This window comes from Oncorhynchus tshawytscha, linkage group LG06 (genome assembly GCF_018296145.1).
Source record: "Oncorhynchus tshawytscha isolate Ot180627B linkage group LG06, Otsh_v2.0, whole genome shotgun sequence".
NCBI classification, from domain to species: domain Eukaryota; kingdom Metazoa; phylum Chordata; class Actinopteri; order Salmoniformes; family Salmonidae; genus Oncorhynchus; species Oncorhynchus tshawytscha.
The window spans coordinates 55,493,486-55,513,024 of NC_056434.1; the positions used below are offsets into that span (position 1 = coordinate 55,493,486).

The following is a 19,539-nucleotide window of genomic DNA, read 5'->3' on the forward strand; positions in this document are numbered from 1 at the left end:
CCACCAGACAGAATGCTGTGAATGGCAATGAAAGATGAAAGGTGGACATTGTTATATTAGTAGAACACTGCTTCTACGGTATTACGTAATTATATATGGACCTGTTACTACATTTAAAAGTTATCAAAACACTTTGCTTAGATTATCTACATAAATTTAGCATATTACTCTGTAGGCTACTGACCTATTCAAAGCTATTGAACTCAACCTGAATGAAGTTAGTTTGTTGTGATTAAGTTGAGGGAAACAGCTGCGGGCTGCTGACAGATGGGTGTGTCTTGGTGGTGGCAAAGGCACACCCAAGAAGCACCCACATTGAACCACACCCACAAGCCAACTCAGGTTTGGCTTCTGTCATGGCCACTAGCATTTCTTGATGAGCAAGCTAAAAAAATTGGCCAAATCAGCGGGTGCAGTTCCCCTTTAAAGTTAAAGGAAACTTTAAGGGAAAAGATAAAGGGAAAATTTACTTAAGATGTTTTATGCAACTGGGCCCATAGCTCATAGTCATGGACAACATCACCTTAGAGTCACCCGGGTCGAACTGAGTACAGGAAGTGTGTACAGATAAAGCATGGAGGTCCCCAACACGTTTAGCCGATGCCAAAGCCATGAGCAAGGAAGTTCTTTAGAAGAGGATCTTCAGATCCACCGACTCCAGAGGCTCAAAGGGGAACACAGTGCCTCCAAAACCAGTGTCAAGTACCATGTGGGCGAAGTAGGTTTAGAGACCCGTCTGTTACGACGTACACCGTCCAGGAACCACACAACCAGGGGGTGGGCCCCCGGTGTGGCTCCATCAATTCCCACATGACACTCTAAGATAGTGGCCATGTACACTTTTAAGGTGGAGAATGCCCGCCCCTGCTCAAAAAGCTCCTGTAGGAACATAAGGATGTCCCTCACAGAGCAATCAAAAGTAACCAGCCTTTTATCATGGCACCAGAGCTCAAACGCTTGCCTCTTATATGCACACAGCCTTCTCATGGAGGACGCCTTTGAGGATTGAATGGTAGCAATAACATTCGGAGGTAAACCTCTAGCCATCAAGGGCCAGGCACATAGGAACCTAATCTTCAGCCTTGCATGCCAAACCCATGTGCATGGAACAACAGCTCACTGCGCAACAGGAGTTGCCATGAGTCCCCGCCTAAAGGGCAAATGATCTCCTCGAACCAAGGCTGCCTGGACCAACGGGGAGACACAAGAATCAATGATAATCCCTTCCGGCGCACTCTCTCAAACGTGGGCTGAATCAGAACCACTGGCGGAAATGCGTAAAGGAGGGTCCAAAGCCACTGGTGCCCCAGAGCGTCCATTCCAAATGGGGCACTCGGGTCCCTCATCAAGAAAAGTAGACTACACTGCACGTTTTCTCGTGATGCGTAAAGATCTACATCGGCCCTGCCAAACCTCTCCTATATCTGGGCAAACGCCCAGGGGTGAAGTCTCCACTCCTTGCGGAACAACACATGGTCCCTCAATATTGGCACGAAGGCCTCGGGAACAGTGGACGCGATGACGCCGTAGAAAATTGTAGCCTCTACCCCAATGTTCCTGTTCGCATGATCCACAGAAATATTGCACATGGGCGCTATTGATTGGAGCAGACAGTGAGCCTCCCGTCATACAGCTCTGAAAAAGCTAAATAAATTCCCAGGAAGCAAACCAATCGCCTATAAAACCCATTACCTGTATCACTAAGCACCTAATAGGGACTAGTGAGCTACAGGCACGAATCAGCTATTAATCCCAGTAATGAGCCACCTATGGGGGAGAGTGCCCCCTTGTGGACAGAGAGCGAATCTCCCAATTTATTACTCTCACCCTGGGAGATTGATATACCCTTTGAACCAGGTTAACACCATGGAACGGGGGGGTATCAGGGGGCTTTAAACACAGACAAGCTTCCAAACGAAGTTGTTTCCATGAGACTGTATAGCCTGGACAAAGCCCGGCCCCTTATGGACACAGGGGCTACGGCAATGGTTGACGTAGCACCCTGTTTGGCCGTAACCATACGTGGAGGCACTGATGTCACAGTAATGTTTTTGTGCAGGGGCTCACCAGTCACTCAGACCTGCGCTAAGGTCCCTCGCTCCGAGGATTACCCGAGCCAAGTGCTCGGAGGCTGCTTTCTCATTGGAGGTGCCCGCAAGCCCCACTTCCTCCACTCCCTCCAACTCCAGGAATTGGAAATAGGAATGTGATTGCCTTAATGCTGAGGGAAAGCTAGTAAGCTTAATTTGCCAGAAGTTATGCATGCTAACCAACTTTAACCATGATGAGGCTTCTAGTCTAGCTAGCCTCTTTGACCGCAGCACAATCCGTTTATAATAACCAAGAAACTGAACGCTAGCTACGCATACTAAATAAGAGAGCTACCCAAGCAATTCCACAGTTAGGAAGCCGGAATAGATGACAGTAGCTAGCTCGCCTCTGCAAGTTAGCTAACCTGGCTAGCATGCTATGCAGCGCTTGTTAGCTAGCCTGATCTCAAAAATCTACTTAGGACCGAATCACCGAGGTGGGACCTTGAGCCTTCATCGAGTTCTTGAGCCTTCATCGAGTTCGAGCCTTCATCGAGACAAGTGAGTCGTGAGTATCTTTTCATCTTTTAATCTTCTAATTAATTTGTGCATGGTCGCAAACCCGAACTGGCTTGTTAGCCTTAGTTGTTTCGGACGCGTTAGCCATCTTACTCACTGCTATAGCCAGGCCAAACTATTCAAAGAATAACTAACTAATTGTTTGTGATTAGGAAACTTATGAGAACCATGCCAAATTCAACACACAAAGTTCTTGATAGTATGCTCTACCACTAAGGGACAGTTAAGTTGACACAATGTAAGACAGTTTCGTGTTACAATTGTTTGTTTAGTAAAGTGAATCGTTCCGTTTCACATCGAGGTGAAGAACAGAATAATTCAAGGAATGAATTCGAGCCTCAAGCTTTATCACCTGTGGAAGGCGGGGCTTCCAGCGAGGTGCATATTTCGAGAGTGTGCGACTCCCCATAGTATTTGACCGAAGTTGACTAACTTAAAGGGAACTCCAAACGTCTTCTGGTTAATCAATTTCTCCTGAGGCAAAACATTAAAGCCACTCTGTCTCACCAGACCACAACCTAACACCACAACATTCCATGTTATATCTATTGTCTCACAAAGTTCTTTACATGTATTAACCATGTGAAGCATCTATGTAGGCCTTATAAAGGGTTTATGAAGGCTTAATTTAATGAATGAGTTATTGTTTGTTTGACCAAATATAGCCTAAATACAATATCAGTTATGTTTTCAACGGGTCCTATTATGACGGTTCACCAATAAAGTGTAATTCTGAGACTCAGCCACCAACTTGAGTCCAGTAGATTATATATGCATACCAGGGAATGTTTTGTGTTGCAATAGTTTACTACATGGTAGAAGTTGTCTCATTGTTATAGTCATATCCCGAGCATGCCCCTGCACCGTGCCCACACAGCAAATTTGAGTTCAGAATTTTAACAACCACAGTGTTAATTGTAATACTTTCTTAGTGTGTAAATGTAACTGACAGAAAGGTTGTTAAAATAATACTTTTCAAAGTGTTGAAAAACTAACACCCCAAGAGTGTTGGCGTGTATATGGGAGGCGAAGTCAGGTGCAAGAGAGCGGTGTATAATAAAAAGGCTCACTTTAATACCGGTTACCAAATGACAGCACATAACACATACTAGTGCCAAAACATGGTCTAAAACAAAAGTGCAGCGCCTGACAATAGCAATAAACAATCACTCACAAATACAACATGGGGAACAGAGGGTTAAATAATAAACAAGTAATTATTTGAGTGAATCCAGGTGTGATAAGACAAAGACAGAACAAATGGAAAATGAAAAGTGGATCAGCGGTGGCTAGAAAGCCGGTGACGTCGACCGCCGAACGCCGCCCGAACAAGGAGAGGGACCGACTTCGGCGGAAGTCGTGACACACATAGGCTACAGTTAGTGGATTGAGCACAGTGGACAACAATGGCTGTGAAAGTGGGATAAAATGCCTAATAATCAAAAACCTAAAACAATGTTAAATAATAAGATATGATCTCTGAAAGCTCATGAAAATAGTTTCTGTGGTAAGCAATGAATACCTGTGGAGTTACAGTAACTCATTCTGGGGTGTTGTTTTAACACTGTAGGGTGTAAAGGCCTATTTGTATATTTATTTCCCAGGGTTCCTTTCAAGTAAATTTTAGAGGTACTTGTAGTACACATTACGTGTTTGCTAGTGACAGAAACATTATTGTTGCATTTCACAGCTTTCAGTCCTGCAACCTTCAGCAAGTGAGTGCCAAAGTGAATATTTTATCATAAAGATTTAATTATTTATGACAATATATTACTTTTTTGACAATATCATACTTCGACAGCCTAGTTTTACCCTAACACAGTGGTCTGAAACACTTGCAGGCCACATCGGCAAGTCATATTAGGATATCCAACAATTGGAACTTGTAAGGGATAAATGAGACTACCTAAACCATCTACACTGGAACAACCATCTCAATAACGGATGCAATAAGTCCAACCACTTACAGATCGGATATGTTAAGAAAAATGTGTTATCTTTGGGTAGTATAAGAACAATTAATCAATCAATATGCATGCAGAAACATAGATATTAAAACAAACAATTATAAATAGCAACCTGCAGCAAGGGATACTGGGAAATATGATCATGAGGCCCCTTCCATGTTTTTTTCACTCTGACAGAGAAATTACCTCAACACAGTGGAGTAACAAAAACCCAACTTCATTTATTCACTGCAGGTGGCGTCAATTTCAATCCCACTGGTGTTAACTCCATTAGAATCAAAAGTCAGATATAACACTCACAACACTTTTTACCTCAACTCTGAGATGTTAAAACAAACACACACACACCAAACACTGCTCCATCCCTCTGCCTCCACAAGGACAGTGCACACATATATCAGTGTGTGTGTATGTGTTTGTGCACGGCTAGTCTCTGCGAACAGTTGATGACGGAAATTTACATGCACCTTAGCCAAATATATTTAAACTCAGTTTTCACAATTCCTGACATTTAATCCTAGTAATAATTCCCTGTCTTAGGTCAGTTAGGATCAGCACTTTATTTTAAGAATGTGAAATGTCACAATAATAGTAATGATAATTATTTCTTTCAGCTATTCTTTATTTCATTACATTCCCAGTGGGTCAGATGTTTACATACTCTCAATTAGTATTTGGTAGAATTGCCTTTAAATTCTTTAACTTGGGTCAAACGTTTCCGGTAGCCTTCCACAAGCTTCCCACAATAATTTGGGTGAATTTTGGCCCATCCTCCTGACAGTGCTGGAGTAACTGATTCAGGTTTGTAGGCCTCCTTGCTCACACATGTTTTTTCAGTTCTGCCCACAAATCATCTATAGGATTGATGCTAGGGCTTGTGATGACCACTCCAATACCTTGACTTTGTTGTCCTTAAGCCATTTTGCCACAACTTTGGAAGTATGCTTGGGGTCATTGTCCATTTGGAAGATCCATTTGCGACCAAGCTTTTACTTCCTGACTGATGTCTTGAGATGTTGCTTCAATATATCCACATCATTTTCCTCCCTCATGATGCCATCTATATTGTGAAGTGCACCAGTGCCTCCTGCAGCAAAGCACCCCCACAACATGATGCTGCCACCCCCGTGCTTCACGGTTGGGATGGTGTTCTTTGGCTTGCAAGCCTCCCCCTTTTCCTCCAAACAAAACAATGTTCATTATGGCCAAACAGTTCTATTTTTGTTTCATCAGACCAGAGGACATTTCTCCAAAAAGTACAATCTTTGTCCCCATGTGCAGTTGTAAACCATAGTCTGGCTTTTTTATGGCGGTTTTGGAGCAGTGGCTTCTTCCGTGCTGAGCGGCCTTTCAGGCTATGTCAATATAGGACTCGTTTTACTGTGAACATAGATACCTTTGTACCTGTTTCCTCCAGCATTTTCACAAGGTCCTTTGCTGTTGTTCTGGGATTGATTTGCACTTTTCGCACCAAAGTACGTTCATCTCTAGGAGACAGAACACGTCTCTTTCCTGAGCAGTATGACAGCTGCGTTGTCCCATGGTGTTGTCCCATAGTTGCGTACTATTGTTTGTCCAGATGAACATGGTACCTTCAGGCTTTTATATTTGGTAGCACTTATGTGTTTTTCCTTTGCCTCCAACCCCTTTCGACGTGTGGAACGAATGTGGGTGGGGCTAGGTCTACATAAGGGTGCTAATTCTTTTTAAATCACAAAAGCTCTGACGAAAGCCGTGAGGCCAATAAGTAAGCTTATTAATATCAGTGTTAATATCAAGAGCAGTGTACAGTTTCCTGTTTCCTTCATCTTGTTCAACTGTTGCCATGCACCTGCAAAAAAGATTGCTCAGATGTGCAAATGCCTTTTGAATTTTGTATTACCTTCAGACTTTTGGAAATTGCTCTCAATTGCTCTCATTTTTTTGAGGTCTTGGTTGATTTCTTTTGATTTTCCTGTGATGTCAAGCAAAGAGGCACTGAGTTTGAAGGTAGGCCTTAAAATACATCCACAGGTACACCTCCAAATGACTCAAATGATGTCACTTAGCCTATCAGAAGCTTCTAAAGCCATGACAACATTTTCTGGAATTTTCCAAGCTGTTGAAAGACACTGTCATCATAGTGCATGTAAACTTCTGACCCACTGGAATTGTGATACAGTGAATTATAGTGAAATAATCTGCCTATGAACAATTGTTGAAAAAATTACTTGTGTCATGCAGAAAGTAGATATCCTAACCGACTTGCCAAAGCTATAGTTGTTAACAAGAAATTTGTGGAGTGGTTGAAAAATGAGTTTTAATGACCCCAACCTAAGTGTATGTAAACTTTTGACTTCAACTGTATATCACAGTGTGTGTGAGAATGCAGAGCGAGAGGTGCATCTGCACAATGCAATTCTTCCTCCCACATTCCAAAATGCCATGTGCAGGCAGAGGAGAGAGCTTCTCTGACCCCTCAGCTCCAGGTTAACAACCCATGGCCATTTGTTTCCCATTGGATATTAAGGCATCCTCACACAGCCCATAAATAGTGGCACTAAGGGCGGCGGCTGTCACATCAACCTCTAAATCACAGAGGCAAGACTCTGACACTGCGCATTCCTCTGCAGCCACTTCGGCCTCCAGTCTCTACAACTTTCTATTATTCCTACCTGAGCAGAAGTGAGCAGAGATGAGCACTGTAAGCACACTTGATTACTCCATCCACCCAAAAATGTGCTCTTGCCTCTCTTTTCTTCATAAGCATGCAAGGGTTGATGGGTAATATGGAATGGGCACTGTAGTGTTGTTGGGTTTCCCCTGCTGGGTTATGATGCAATGAACATGTCAACATTACACTCTAAGAGGGGACAGCAATTAGGTTGTTTTTAGAGTTCACCAGAAGCCTTGTGTGCATGGTGCTTCAGACCATTACTCAGATCTAGAGGGGGATGAACTGACATTGGCCTGTGCTTCGCCTGTGGTAACAATGACAAGTGCTTTGTGAATGTAAATGCACTGGTAAGGCAGTCAAAGCAGAGAGGCATGGACCCCATCCCCAAAGAGTGCATTGTCATCAGTGCTGTTGGATGTTGGATGCAGTCATGTTTGCATATTTGGTTTCTAGCTTGCTGTCTGGGTGACTAGCACAACAAAACTGGAAAGGATCACTGGGCAGACCAGGCACTGGAGCAATGAGCAGGCTGCTAACAGGCACATCAGCATCACAGAGACATGCCAGCAGAGATAATCACTCCACTCCTACCATCTGGAGCTGTCAGACCCTACAAACCCAGGGAGATGGCACCTAGAGATTCTATCAGGTCAGACAGAGTACATGTGCCCAGATGCCACTGCTTGGCAGAAAGAATGCACCCAGAGATTCTGTCAAGTCACTTAGCCAGACGGAATACATGCACACAAAAATTCCTCTTATGTGTCTTTTTGAGGAGCAAAACTTTTGGTGGAAGGTACAATGCTGCGTACAGACCCCCAAGAACTCGTCGAGATACATTGAGTTTGCTTGTAGGCCTATGTGGCGAGGAAACTGTGAAGCAAGCTGTTTATGTGTCTTTTATTAAAGAATTTGAAACAATGTTGTGTCTGTTTGCTGCTTTTCATTCAATCATGTAGCTGTTCCTTAGGCTGTGGCCGAAATACATTTGTTCATATGGGCAGAATATTATATTTTGTAGCATAGGCTACCGAATGTATGACAATAAACAGTTCATGCAAAAATATTGGATCAGGTAAAAGCCAGAGCTAAGTTCGTTTCAATTTAAAGAAGACTCTTTGTCACATGAAAATAGAAATGGAAACATTGTGATTTTAGAGACACAAAGTAACAATAGCCTCTATGATTAAAGTATTCAGCCCATCCTACACAAGTGGGCACAGTAGCCTAGACCTTGATGATTTCTCTGTTAAATCTTCTAGACCCTGCTGTAACTCAATTTGACAATAGCAGATAATCAACATAAATGTAGGGGTATTGGATTGAATCCAACATTGATCGCAACAGTCTTCATAGGCGCGGCTAACTAGACACCTAAGTATTCTGGACATTCTTCCGAACACTGTTTTGCCACACTTTGTCTGTTTTTGCACCCCATGCTATATCCCAACATCTGACTGGCATTCAAAAGAAAAAAAAATCTGGATGAGCTGATGATGGTTGACAATATCACTAGGCTTAACTAAACACCTGGTTTCCAAATGAGCATCCAACAAGTAGTCCTATTGGCATATGCATATTGAAGTGAAATTATTTCAGACCTTTGAAAGTCATAACATTAAATTAGCTATAGGTGTTAGCAGTACATCTAGCTTTCACAATGGACTCTTATACCCATATATTTTTCACTAAAACGGATTTTAGAATGATGGACTCATGTGGACAAGTCAATATTTGGCGTACCTCTAACATTCATAAAGCTTGAGAACACTGCTCTGGTAAAAAAATAAAATAATAATCTAAACCACCACCACACTATGTTTTAATGTATATACAATATGCAATGTTCAGGTATTTAGCGTAATCAGACACACAGCTAATCTTCTTTCGTATCAAAAATAACTATTTTTACAATGTAGTTTGTTCCTCCTTTGCTCAACTAAACATGTTATCTGTCTCATCTACATGATCTAACTCAATCTAACGAAACAAGGTAATAGTCAATAGTACCTAAACTAGAATTTTCCAAATCATGTCCAAGTCATCTACAAGTTACTTCATTGAGTTACACAGTCATTTTTGTCATACTTTAGGATGATGATTTGGACATGATTTGGCACGGAAATTAAGAGGGACCTTACATCAAAGAGGGACCTTACATGAATGGTCCTATCATTTAAGTTAAAAAAATATATTAAAAAAATAGAAATAGAAATATTAAAAAAGATTACATATAAATAAATAGATATATTAACAGGCCTAAATAAAGAAATACAAAAATGAAAAAAGATAGAAAATATCTAGTTCCAGATAAAACAACACTTAAATCAATAGGCTATGTTCATGGGTTCAAAAATAGTGGAGTGGAGAATCCGAACCATATGTTATCCTTCGCGGCTCGTAAACTGGTGAAAAAAAATTATTTTCTTAATTGCCATCACATAGCCATCACATAAAGCCATTGCTCCAAGCGTGCATTCTGCGCGTAAGAAGGCTATATCCAAAATAAACCAATACACAAGTATGACAGATGCTCGACTGCAAAAAGTCAGAGTATCCTGGCAAAAGTATTAGTATAGTTAGTATCCTACCGTGAGAGCGGAGAACTTCTGAGCGTGCCCGGCGCAAAAGAGGCAGAGAAGGACCAAGAGCAGGCAGACGCGCATCCTGATGGTGGCTCTCAATGAAAATTACGCACGATCCAAAGTGAAGCCTCCAGCCTACTGTCTCGGCTTCAACAAAACCAACTGTGTCCTAAGTATCCAAATACTTTTCTTGAGAAAATGCGCTCAATTCAATTACCAAGGTACGCCTTTCAATTGACTTTGTGAAGAAGTTGTGGAGCAGACGTTTATTTTATCACAATTTTTTATCTCTGCCAATTCCGTTACTTCTGCAACCTTCTGATACGATCCTTATTTCTCGCAGTGCGAAATGCCCCCTGTGTCCTGACCTTTTTCCCTCCCTCAGTGCTCTCTCTCTCTCACACACACACTCTGTCTCTCTCTCGACTTTTCTCCACACCCCCTCCCTCTCCTCGTATGTGGACTAGATCCCTTATCGGATGCAGGCAGTTCCTTGACGGTAGGTAGGTAGCCTATACGTTTTGAAGTTATCTTTCTGCTGCTGGTAGCTAAGGCAAACAAAGTTCTATTTTCTTTCTTTCTCCCTCTTTTTCTTGTTTTCCCCTAAACCACAACAGGGAATCCTTTTCTGTTTTGTCCTCTGCTGTGTTATGAGCCTCGCTCAGTAAAGAGAGGACCAGACTGCGTAAAGGCGTAGTGAGTATGGAGTAGCGACTAGCGCATGCGTATGAAAGGTAATGAAAGAGGACAGAACATATAGTGAGCCGCGTGTACAGTCTTGAACTCCCTCTCGAAAACTCCATCTCTCTCTCTCTCTCTTTCTCTCTCTACTCTAACGCACACGCACACGCAAAAGATAGGGATATGGATAGGTCCACATGTCGAAAGGAATGGAAAACCCCTTTGATGCTCTGTGGTCACCCGCATCATGAACCCTCTGACACCTCAAATAAAAGATGGTCAGGCTGCCCAGCATGGTCTCAGAGCATTTGTATTATTCTGTATGTAAATCCAAGACACCCATTTAGTACATGTTACGAATTACAATTTGTATTAATGTTACGAATTTGCAAAACATACAATATGTTACACATTTTCTAAATGTACAATATGTTACAAATTCGCAAAACGTATGATATATTACGAATACTGGCTAATGTTAGCTAGGCTAGGGGTTAGGGTGTGAAGTTTAGGGTTTAGATTAGGAGTTAGGTTAAAGGGTTAGGGTTAGCTATTCATTTGAGTGTCTCGGGTTTACACTTACTATGTTATGTCTAGTCTATGAGACCAAGCTGGGCTGCCTTGTATGAGGAATATTGAAGTATCATGCCAGATTCCATGGATGGAAGCTCACTGACAGTTCACCCAAACCGCAAACGGTCCAGTGGGCTGCGAAATTGGGTGTGGAATCTCACTAGCTGGGCTTAGAAGGCCAGTGTCCGAGGGCGTGCAAAAAAATGTCATATGGCGGTCAAAGAATGTACTGTCGAGTAGGCCCAAACCTATAGTGTTGGCATCCGGCAAAAGACTAATTTGCAAAGTTTTAACACTCGGTGCACAGTGTGCAGTGATCATTTCGAATGGAATATTATGGCCAAAAGGCTCGGCCTAACAGGCCAACGTGAGATTTGAGGCAAACTTTTTTAAATTATGCTAAGCAAAAATGTAATTTAAACATAAAACATTGTCCATAAAATCTGAAACTGTGGGTTTTAAGGCCATTAAAGTACCGAGGCTCAGTAGCGCTTTTGTGTTGACAGCAATGGAGGCTGGTGGGGGGAGCTATAGGAGGACGGGCCCATTGTAATGGCTGGAATGGAATAAAAGGAACTGTATCAAACACATAAAACATATGGAAACCACATTCCACTCTGTTCCATTTATTCCATTCCAGCCATTACAATGAGCCCGTCCTCCTATTGCTTCTCGCACCAGCCTCCATTTGTGGACAGGCCTGTCATAGAGTACAGGAAAGAGTCATGCAAATTAAAATTCCAGTTGAAACATCTACACTACTCACAATAAATAATAACAAAAAAGAGGTTATGGCCAAAGGGGTAATGTGTCTGCACATTACCCCATGTAATGTAACCCTATGTCTGCCCCTATGTCTAACCCTATGTCTGCATAGGTTACTAGTCACTGTGCAACAATGTCAACAACATTACCCTGTCAGTGCACATTCAAAGCAATCATGCCACCTGGTGGCAAGTTAAGTAATTAAATCCATGGTACAACCTTGATTTTAAAGAGGACTTCCTGACCATTGCAACATGAGTTCAAATGTACATATATATTTTTTAACTAATATCTAATAATACGAATGTATACTATCAATGCCTATACAAATGTAGTGCACTTGAACTAGTAGCTGGGCAGAGAAGAGACTATGAATATGATGAGTCTCCTCTAGTCCAGTTAGCTACTATTCATTTTCCTCTTAGACAGCTCTGCCAGCGTTAACATGTCAAAATATGTTATGTAGCACTATATGGGATCACTCCAATATGGTATTCTTCCGTGCGGCAGGATACATTCCGAGTAAGGATTTCAAATTAGTCCCCTGTATCGGGTAGTGACCCCCTTAAATTGCTGCCGCCCCACTACTTCCATCTTTTTCCTTTCTACCAAGGATTTTCTTGGTAAGAGCTCTATATTAGAGTGTATAAGCGCAGAAGTATAGCCACAGCTATTCATTAGCTTGATGCAGCTAGCTAACCTCTCCATCTCGGTGCTCTGCTGTTCCTCCATTCGGTTTGACTTATGCCATCTTTTGGGGGTTTTGTCCTTGTTTTATTACTTTTGACAGTGTACAAAACTGGGCGATACTCGGTTTGGCCGACTAGCAGAGGGTTTGTCTTAGTTGTCTGTGTGACTTGTCTGTCCACCGGAACCCTCACGGTTTAAGCCTTCAGGAACCCTCACGGTTTAAGCCTTCAGGTTCGGGACCATGCCTATCCCGCAAGATCGGGAGACTGTGTATGTTTCACTCTGGTGGACTTGCAGTTCTCCCCTGAGAGTAAGCTAGGTGTCGCGAGGCGCACCATTTTTTCATCTCACTCAGAGGGCGCAAGCCATCTTGCCTAGACTCTTGTGTGTTCCATGGTGAATGAGCTATGCAAAGTAGCTATCTAATGAGAGGTGACCATTGCAGGACTAAGTACTGCCAACCTGAACCCCCACATATATAGCAAGAAATAAGCTATAAACGTGTGATGTAGAATGCCCTGCCACTTCACGGTCAGGCAGTTCACACTAAATGTCTGTTCCTTCAGATTGTCTCATACTCTTAGGCTGATATTTTAGGTCCATTATTGTACAGTATTGCGCAGTGTTTATTATAAACATTGTATATCACATGGTTGGCTTAATTGTTTTTCCAGAAGGAAAAGCTACAGCCATTAATGTCTCCTCTCCTTCAAATAGTGTATGAGACTAAGGCTGATACTGTAGGACCCATTCTATACTATCATACAGTATTGCGCAGTGTATAAAATAGGCACAGTAACACACTGAGTCTACCAAACATGGGGAACACCCTACTAATATTTGTTGGGGCAAGGTGTTACAAGTGTTCCACAGGGATGCTGGCCCATGTTGACTCCAATGCTTTCCACAGTTGTGTCAAGTTGGCTGGATGTCTTTTGGGTGGTGGACCATTCTTGATGCACACGGGAAACTGTTGAGAGTGAAAAACCCAGCAGAGTTGCAGTTCTTGACACAAACCGGTGCATCTGGCACCTACTACCATACACCGTTCAAAGGCATTTAAATATTTTGTCTTGCCCATTCACCCTCTGAATGGCACACATACACAATCCATGTCTCAATTGTCTGAAGGCTTAAAAATCCTTCTTTAACCTGTCTCCTCCCCTTCATCTACGCTGATTGAAGTGGATTTAATAAGTGACATCAATAAGGGATCGTAGCTTTCATCTAGATTCACCTGGTCAGTCTGTCATTGAAAGAGCAGGTGTTCTTAATGTTTTGTATACCCAGTAAATTACACCGTTTATGTTCACCATAGTGAGATTACAATGTTGTTTTTTCACACAGTTGCTGGGTTGTAATAGTTTTCTGTTAAACTAGTTTACAGTACAGACAGTAACTATCATAGTTTCCCATGGAAACTCACCTCTCAGTTCTATTTCAGTGTGTAGCTGTGTGAACTGTAGATATGTTGCACTACTTTACAGTACAGACATTAACTATCCCTTAATTGGAAACTGACAGCACTATTACATAACATTTTTTTTTGCACAGTGTGTAGCTGGGTTTACTATAGTTTTTCTGTTGCACTACTTACGGTAGGCTACATACCAGTTTTCAGTGACTATCCTAGTTTTCCCTTGGAAACTCACCTTTCCTCTATTACACTACGGTCTTGCACAGTGTGTAGCTGGGGTTACTAGTTTTCTGTTGTATTTACAGTTAACACCATAACTATCCTAGTTTCCCCTGGAAACTAACATTACAGCTCTATTGTAGTGAGGGTTTCAGTGTGTATCTGTGTTTACTATAGTTATGTTGCACTGCTTTGCAGTACAGACATTAACTATACTAGTTTCTATTGTAAACTCACATTCCAGCTGCATTTGCACTGCTGTTTTTCAAACAGTGGGTAGCTGGGTTGGTGCTCGATTAATTTTTTTCACATAATAACTAGATTACACTGCTGGTCTCACAGTGCTGCCATATTTTTCTGTTATACTTCTCTTCTTCCCACAGAGAGAAATGACCATTTCAAGAATGCCGTTTCACATTGAGATATGCAAGGTGTCCCTGCCCACAGGCAGAGGACTGTGTCTATGAAAGGTGGCAATCAGCAGTCATCCTGAAGTGCTTACTGCCAGCATTGGCAGCTTCTCACAGGCCCAAAGGCCAAACTGAAAGAGGCAAGCGGAATCCCCATGGGTACTAAACACAGTGATAGAAGGCAACAAACTCCAATTCCAATGCCGGCCACCGCTACAGTTCTGGCACCTGACTGGACTCTCACATTGCATGGTGAACACCTACTGCAGTATTTTGGCGAAACTGCCTTACCTGGACGATTGGATAGTCTGCCCCATCCAGGGAACAGGCCAAAACAGACATGAGGACCCTCTTTAACCACATTCAAGTTCTGGGCCTCACCCTAAAGGAGGAGAAGAGTCACCTGACCTCCTCACAGCATCTGATCTACCTCGGGGTGTCCATAGACTCGGCTCTCATGAGGACACGTCTCCTCAGATGAGAGAAACAAAATTATATCCTAGCTCAACCGTTTCCTGCTCGGACGAGCCATGTCGGTGTTAGAGTGCCAACAGTTATTCGGCCTACTGATGGTGTCTTCACTGTTCAAATCCCACGGCCGGCACCCAAACCAATACAGACACCATCAACTGTTGGTGATGGGTGCATGTTTGAAGACCCTATCGAAATGGCTATCTTGCTCCTTCCTGTTAAGGGGGGTGAGCCTGATCAGAGTCCACCTCAGAGAACTTGTGTGAGCTGATGCCTCTGGGTTGGGATGCCGTGTTAAGAGGCAGGCGGCCAGCGTCCACTGGAGCCTCCCATGGAATGGTCAACACATCAATGTGCAGGAGCTCGGGGGTATGCCTAGCTCTCCTGGTAGGACAGTTCCTGGTCCAATGGTTCGGGAGCTCTTGCTGTGGGCCTAGACCCGCTTATCATCGCTGCGAGCAGCACATATCCCCGAGGTCCTGAACAATGCAGCAGACATGCTTTTGAGAGACGGCCCACTGGAGGGGGACTAGATCTTTGGTCTAACAGCTTTGGGACAGGTTCGGGAGAGCACAGGTTCGGGAGAGCACACTCATTGCCCCAGATGGTTCTCAATGTTGGACCCTACAGGCCCTCTGGGTCTGGACTCCCTCGCTCACGATTGACCGGCAATGACACTTTACGTGTTCCCACCATTTCCCCTGATCACAGCTACGCTAGACTTGGTCGTCTTGATGGGCCACCAACTGTTCAAGATAGCTCCATGCTGGCCGAGACCACCATGGTTCAGCGTCCTGTTGTCCCTCCTCTCGGGGAACCCATGGGAGCTGCCCCTAAGGCCCAACCTGCTCTTTCAGGCTTGGGGGACACTGTGGTATCCGGACCCGCACCGCCTCCAGCTTCGGGCTTGGCCTCTAGTGGACCAATCTAGACCTTCAGGACAATGTGGTGAACACGTTTTGGAGCGCCATGGCATCTTTCACCAATGCATCATATCAAATGTGATGGGGCATATTCTGTACCTGGTGTGAGAGTCATACACAGGGGGCTGGTGGAATCTTAATTGGGGAGAATGGGCTGTGGTAATGACTGGAACGGAATCAATGAAATGGTATCAATACATCCATTTGCTTCGTTCCGGCCATTATTATGACCTGTTCTCCCCTCAGCAGCCTCCACTGGAGTCACATATGCAAACAGTTTTACATTTTTACAGTTTAGACGCTATCTCAGCATGCCATGACAACAGCCAAGACGGACCCATGGGTGGCTACCCATTGCTCTCAAAATGTATGAAGGGAGTTCAACGTCTGTGTCCAGCAAAGGCTTGCTCGGTGCCTAGTTGGAACCTTGACGTGGTGCTGTCAGCTCTTGCTAAGCCACAAGCCCCTCAAGCCCCTAGATTCGATGTCTTTGTTTTTCACAATGGGTCCAGACCAGAGGAGTGTCACCCTCCATCTTAACCCCTAATTCTTGCTGAAGGTCCTGTCTGACAAACATGTGAACCGGGCCTTACATTTGTCTGTATATGCCCCTCCCGCCCCTCTCAGCAAGTTGGGCATCGTCTAGCACCTTTTCTAGGTACTATCAAGTAAATGGGGACCCTGCCGATGAGGTCTGGACGGCTGTGCTGGGTGTTACCTCCGCCTCCCTGAGTCGGGACGGAGGAACACAGCAACTATGACTGCCCTAAACTCAGTCCTACGGGACTTTACTCCCTGTCTGGCCCTTACCTAGTTCATCGATTCATCTGGTATTGTGATACCATATTGGAGTGATCCAATATAGTGCTACATAATGAAGGTTATGTATGTAAACACGGTTATGTGAGCTATTGGTTCACTCCAACCGTCTTTGTCAGTGATCTACGGCACCTCGAAAAAGGACACAGGGTGGAAGTAGTGCGGCGGTAGCTATTTATGGGGGGCAGCCGCATCCTCAGCACTTACTGAGGTGCATGGGACTAACCTGAAATCCTTACCGTATGTGTACATTAGTACGTGGTAAATTGCAACGTGCCGCTCTGGCCACCAGAAGTGGCTTGCTTGTGGGTGTGCTGGCAGCATATAGCAGCGCGGTTCGATTGTGTGTCAAGAATTCAGCATAGCAAGTTTGTATGAAGGTCTGGTTATTAAATGGGTAAATAGTTCATCCATTCTCCATTTCATTAATTTATTCACATGTAAATAGTAATATTCTCTAAACCGCTCTGGTGACAAACAAACCTTGCTGCTCTGTTTCCAATTGTCCACATGGTTGAGAGAACCTTTCAAGTAAGTAAATACATTTAACAAAAATGTACAAAAAATCGTGTATTATTAGCTAACTAGCTACAGTGCAGGCTAACTCAAATGAGCTGTTCTTGATGTGATCCTGTTGTTGTTACATGCTACACATGCAGATGTGTGTGCACATGCATCTATTTATCCAATGTTGTCATGATTTGTTATAAGAGAAATCATATTGCCTACAGTTACCGTGTAGGGCACTGCAAGGTTGCGTGACCAGGGCCATCTGGGACTGCCTCCTGGGGGAATTCAGGTGTGTGAAGACTACCTGTGTCCTGCATAACTTCATCAGGATGGACACGAGGACCAGGAGGGGATCTGCAGCTCGCTGCGGGATGCTAAAGGAGAGGCCGACAAAGCAGCACGGGAGGTAATCTGTGTGCAGGAGATCTTCACCTACTACTTCTTCGAAGAGGGTGCTGTTCCCTGGCAACACCATAGACTACACTATGCACAACCAAAGACTCTTTTAAGAGCTATCCACATGAAAGTATTCTTCCATTTCCTTGCTATGTCAACTGCAGTTATTCAATTCTTAGTTTCTCTGCCTTTGATTCCTACTTCTCAGGTGAGGTGTTGTTTAGGTAAAGGTGATGTCTGTACAAAAACAAAACAGACACTTTTAATTAAGAGTCACCCATAATGAAAAAAAGGAACAATTAGACAACCTATAACGCACACCTACACTTGTGTATCAATCTGATTGATGGATTGTGTTGTGCAGTAAACATTCTCAGGTGTATAACTGTGGCTCCTTCCACCTTCAAAGAACAGGCAAGAGGACCAACCGTTGAGAATAGTAAGACACTTCCTTATTTACAGTTGAAGTCAGAAGTTTACATACACTTAGGTTGGAGTCATTAAAACTAGTTTTTCAACCACTCCACAAATGTCTTGTTAACAAACTGTAGTTTTGGCAAGTTGGTTAGGATATCTACTTTGTGCATGACACAAGTACTTTTTCCAACAATTTTTTACAGACAGATTACTTCACTTATAATTCACTGTATCACAATTCCAGTGGGTCAGAAGTTTACATTCACGAAGTTGACTGTGCCTTTAAACAGCTAGGAAAATTCCAGAACATTATGTCATGGCTTTAGAAGCTTGGGGTTCATTTACATCATTTAAGTCATTTGGAGGTGTACCTGTGGATGTATTTTAAAGCCTACCTTCAAACTCAGTGTCTTTTTGCTTGACATCATGGGAAAATCAAAAGAATTCAGCCAAGACCTCAATTTTTTTTTGTAGACCTTCACGAGTCTGGTTCATCTTAGGGAGCAATTTCCAAATGCCTGAAGGTACCACGTCCATCTGTACAAACAATAGTACGCAAGTATAAACACCATCGGACCACACAGCCGTCATAACGCTCAGGAAGGAGGCACGTTCTGTCTTCTAGAGATGAATGTACTTTGGTGCGAAAAATGCAAATCAATCCCAGTACAACAGCAAAGGACCTTGTGAAGATGCTGGAGGAAACAGTTACAAATGTATCTATATCCACAGTAAAACGAGTCCTATATCGACATAACCTTAAAGGCTGCTCAGCAAGGAAGAAGCCACTGCTCCAAAACCACCATAAAAAAAGCCAGACTACAGTTTGCAACTGCACATGGGGACAAAGATCTTACTTTTGGAGAAATGTCCTCTGGTCTGATGAAACAAAAATAGAACTGTCCGGCCATAATGCCCATCGTTATGTTTGGAGGAAAAAGGGGGAGGCTTGCATGCCAAAGAACACCATCCCAACCGTGAAGCACGGGAGTGGAAGCATGATGTTGTGGGGGTATTTGCTGCAGGAGGGAAAATGATGTGGATATATTGAAGCAACATCTCAAGACATCAGTCAGGATGTAAAGCTTGGTCTCAAATAGGTAGGCAGAACTGAAAAGGCGTGTGTGAGCAAGGAGGCCTACAAACCTGACTCAGTTACACCAGCTCTGTCAGGATGAATGGGCCAAAATTCACCCACCTTATTGTGGGAAGCTTGTGGAAGGCTACCCGAAACATTTGACCCAAGTTAAACAATTGTTAAGGGAATTTTTGATCAATAATGACTAATTATGTATACATTTCAATCAGTACTGATGAATCAGATTACTATTATGTTACTGTATATGTATGAATTTTCTTTTTAATCCTAGTACTGAATATAATGTGTGTAAATATAATCAATGAATTAGAACAATGACTGTCTGTTCCTTG

General features: G+C 43.1%; 1 protein-coding gene across 4 annotated transcripts in view; it reads right to left on the reverse strand.

Annotated features, from left to right (window-relative positions):
- Positions 1-10,519, reverse strand: part of smoc2 (SPARC related modular calcium binding 2) — an 89,356-nt gene extending 78,837 nt beyond the window's left edge. For 2 of the 4 annotated variants that reach the window (XM_042323422.1, XM_042323420.1), the window contains exon 1: positions 9,824-10,519. In XM_042323422.1, the coding sequence (XP_042179356.1) occupies positions 9,824-9,898 (75 nt within the window). In that variant the 5' untranslated portion in view covers positions 9,899-10,519. The remainder of the gene's footprint in view (positions 1-9,823) is intronic. The other 2 variants (XM_042323421.1, XM_024424241.2) reach the window with 2 other exon arrangements.
- Between the last annotated feature and the right edge of the window lie 9,020 nt (positions 10,520-19,539).